General features: G+C 45.0%; 1 protein-coding gene across 1 annotated transcript in view; it reads left to right on the top strand.

Annotated features, from left to right (window-relative positions):
- The window catches only part of usp28 (ubiquitin specific peptidase 28), a 29,175-nt gene continuing 25,209 nt past the window's right edge, over positions 1–3,966 (top strand). The window contains exons 1-2 of the mRNA XM_048229815.1: positions 1–188; positions 3,802–3,876. Of these exons, the coding sequence (XP_048085772.1) occupies positions 138–188; positions 3,802–3,876 (126 nt within the window). The 5' untranslated portion in view covers positions 1–137. The remainder of the gene's footprint in view (positions 189–3,801; positions 3,877–3,966) is intronic.

Genomic DNA, 3,966 nt, shown 5'->3' with positions numbered 1-3,966 from the left:
CGCACTGAACTGGGCCAGTCGCAGCCGCGCGTGCGTGTGCGACACATGGAGTAGGTCCGACTCCGCTGAGAACAGTTGGAAAGGCATTGATCTGGGAAAACTTTTACAAACCAACAGCAAAACACCCGTTTTCCGCCATGCGAGTGGAACTACAGCAGAACGAGAATGAGGAGAGCTCGGCGAATTCGGTGAGCGACAGGAGAAGTGGCGTGAGAACGGACCACACGCGGAAGCTCTTGGAGAATGCTCTAAATAAATACATTTTAAAAACTCTAACAACGCATGTCATGTGTGCACAGGACAAACCCTAACACAGATAACATGTTTGTAAAGTGCTGTGCTTGTTTATTTACCAGCGGCGTTCTGTATGTTTGCCTCCATTAATGCGCTGAACTGTATTAAAGTGAACCCTTATTAAAACTATGGCGGGTTGTTTAGTGTGTGTTGCATGAAACCATAATAATGTCACTCACCTTGGTCAGAACAACCTGCTTTTACATCATGCGTAGCTTACTTACTCTTGTTCAGCTTGGCACAGAACCAGTATTCCTCTAGTCAGAATGTCGAGACCCAGTAAAACTCCATTAAGTCGTGATAGTGTTAAATACGTCTTTACTGGTGTTTTGAAAATGGACCCCGGTTAGAGTTAGAGAGTTAGAGTTAGTTAGGCATGGAGCTCGTCTACGGTCTAATGTCTCTCCTGTTATTTGATGTGTGAGTGGAATAGCAGCTTGACCCAGTTTACTGTCAACCGACTCAATTTGCAGAGACAAAATCACATTTTGAACTAATTAACTGATGAGGTTTATTATTCTGTGTATGTCTGTATTTGAGACATAGCGCGACACCATGGAGCCTGCGTGACTCCAACCCTTAATCGCCGGTGAGCACCATTTGTTTATTTCGGAGATTCACTTTCCCAGCCCCTGGCTTTGTCAGTCAACCCTCTGGAGGTCACAGAACGAGGCCCAGATAAACACACGCGTTATCTGTGCCAGATCCCGAAATAGAGGCGCAGCGGAATTCCCCCCCGGCCTCCTCCTACCCATATATATCCACCCCCGACTGGGGAGCGCGTCTGGAAGCCATGACAGCGACGGCGTCCGACATTCCCACCTGCTCCGACCACCGGCTTAATATAGAACCGGTCACTCGAAAAGCTGATGTGGAAAGACGTATTAGCATTTAATTCAGTTTCTGTGGTATGCTTAGTCTACTTGGCCTTTTATTCTAATCCAAGAAAATGAATTACCTCCAATCAGAATTTTATTTCGAAGCCCACGTCAATAAATGTCTCTCTCTAAATCTCTAACTTGAAGCTAAATGCGAAAGGGACATGATCCCTTTTGGCAGCCAATATTGTGAAAGTTGACACCTACTTGCCATATACACTTGGCTCACTCTGGTCTCTGGACAGAATACTTAATTTAGAGGGTTTAGAAACCTTTGATTATATAATTGTTGTATAATATCATATTCATATTAGATATGTGTAATTTAATACGTTATTACAGAAATGCTACACCTTGTATTCTTTGGTTGATTGCTGCCACAATTACACAAATAGACTGTTTTAAATAGCCTGATTTAGTGCAATGTGCTGTATCTCAGCTTCTCTCTGTGTGTGTGTGTGTGTGTGTGTGTGTGTGTGTGTGTGTGTGTGTGTGTGTGTGTGTGTGTGTGTATGTGTGTGTGCTATAATAATTGCTTGTTTGTGATATTGGTATTCACCCGGTGAGCCAACTCAATCTAACACTGTGCATGGACAACACAGAAACTCAGATCAGCTCAGGTGTTTACATGCCGAGATGCACAGGGGTGTGAACCAACACACACCTGTCCATTAGACTACACACATGAAGTCTAACACAGGAGAGTGCCTCTGATGTTAGTTAAGTTGGTTTAGTGTGTGACCATTCGCTACGGCAATGTGGCGTGCTTGTCTGCTTACCTCCATCTGGTCATCGTCACACACACTGTCTCCAAGGTAAGCAGCTCACACACCTACTGACATTTCAGTATCTGGGTCAGCACTCTTCCTCAGTGCCTCTGTGTCCCAGCGCTGAGGAATGCTCCTCTTCCTCACCAGCACCTCTGTCCTAGCGCTGAGGAATGCTCCTCTTCCTCAGTACCTCTGTGTCCCAGCGCTGAGGAATGCTCCTCTTCCTCACCAATGCCTCTGTGTCCCAGCGCTGAGGAATGCTCCTCTTCCTCACCAGTGCCTCTGTGTCCCAGCGCTGAGGAATGCTCCTCTTCCTCACCAGTGCCTCTGTGTCCGAGCGCTGAGGAATGCTCCTCTTCCTCACCAGTGGCACTGTGTCCATTCAGACTGTTTTATTTTTTTTTTTTTTTTTTTTTTATCACAACTTGTATGTGTAGTAGGCCTACACTGCTCACAATATACCACACACACACACACACACACACACACACACACACAAAGTACACACACACACACACAAAGTACACAGCATACAAGGTGTAGCATTTCTGTAATAACGTCTTAAATTACATATATCTAATACACACACACACACACACACAAAGTACACACACAAAGTACACACACAAAGTACACACACACAGTACACAAACAACAGGTTTTGTTTCCCTGGGGCAGTGATTAGTAAAACTAATACACTTTCTATAGGGAGCTATAAATAGATATTGTTTGTTGGTCTTAACAGACGTGAGCTAAAGGACTTCATGACACACCTCATGATGTGTTTTTAGCATATGAGTCATAGCGAATGTGTGGTGTTATTGGTCATTGGCAGTGTTCATGGTGATGTGACTGGTCATTGGTAGTGTGGTGATGTTACTGGTCATATGGAGAGCTGGTGATGTTACTGGTCATTTGGATAGCTGGTGATGTTATTGGTCATTTGGAGAGCTGGTGATGTTATTGATCATTGTCAGAGCTGGTGATGTTACTGGTCATTTGGAGAGCTGGTTATGTTATTGGTCATTTAGAGAGCTGGTAATGTTATTGGTCATTGGTATTGTGGTGATGTGACTGGTCATTTGGAGAGCTGGTGATGTCATTGGTCATTGTCAGAGCTGCGTTCAAATGCGCTGGATGAAGGGTTACTGTTATACACTGTAATGGAATGTTTACACCAAATCATTAAATGTTCGCATTTGTTGAATTTGAACACACCTCTGGTGATGTTATTGGTCATTGGCAGAGCTGGAGATGTTATTGGTCATTGGCAGAGTTGGAGATGTTATTGGTCATTGGCAGAGTTGGAGATGTTATTGGTCATTGGCAGAGCTGGAGATGTGGCTCATTCATGGAGGTATTGTTTGAGGACAGAATTAGCATATTATTTCAGCTCATACTGTGGACGTTGTTCATTGATCTTCACTGACGTTTGCGCTAAACACAGGCTGATTTCACAATAAAAGTCCCATGATACCCCAAACCAGCTTATCTCTCCATTTAAGCTCCTCAGCTCTCCATGTTAGTGCCTGTTGCACAGTCGTGTGTGGTGTGGTGTGGTGCTTTAGATGCCATGTGCAGTTGAGATGCCACGTGCCTGTTCAGATTAATGCACGTTAATTAATCCTCTGCCTAGTGTCTCCGTCTTCCTTGTCAGATATGATGTAAAGTAATCATCACATGCTCCTGTGCTGTCTTTGTGAGAGGTGTCATTGACAGGTAGTTCTTCCTTTCTTCCTCCTCCTCTTCCTCTTCATCTTCCTCCCCCTCTTCTTCTTCCTCCTCCTCCTCTTCCTCTTCATCTTCCTCTTCCTCCTCTTCCTCCTCCTCTTCCTCCTCCTCCTCCTCCTCCTCCTCAGATGCGGTTGCTGGTGAACCAGCTGAGGGAGATCACAGGCATCCAGGACCTGGAGCTCCTTCAGCGGGCACTGGTGGTATGTACTCTCTTTCTCACACACACACACAACACACACACACACACACACACACACACACACACACACACACAACACAACACACACACA

The sequence above is a fragment of the Alosa alosa genome, chromosome 2 (assembly GCF_017589495.1).
Source record: "Alosa alosa isolate M-15738 ecotype Scorff River chromosome 2, AALO_Geno_1.1, whole genome shotgun sequence".
Lineage (NCBI taxonomy): Eukaryota > Metazoa > Chordata > Actinopteri > Clupeiformes > Clupeidae > Alosa > Alosa alosa.
This window is presented reverse-complemented; position numbering and strand designations above follow the sequence as displayed.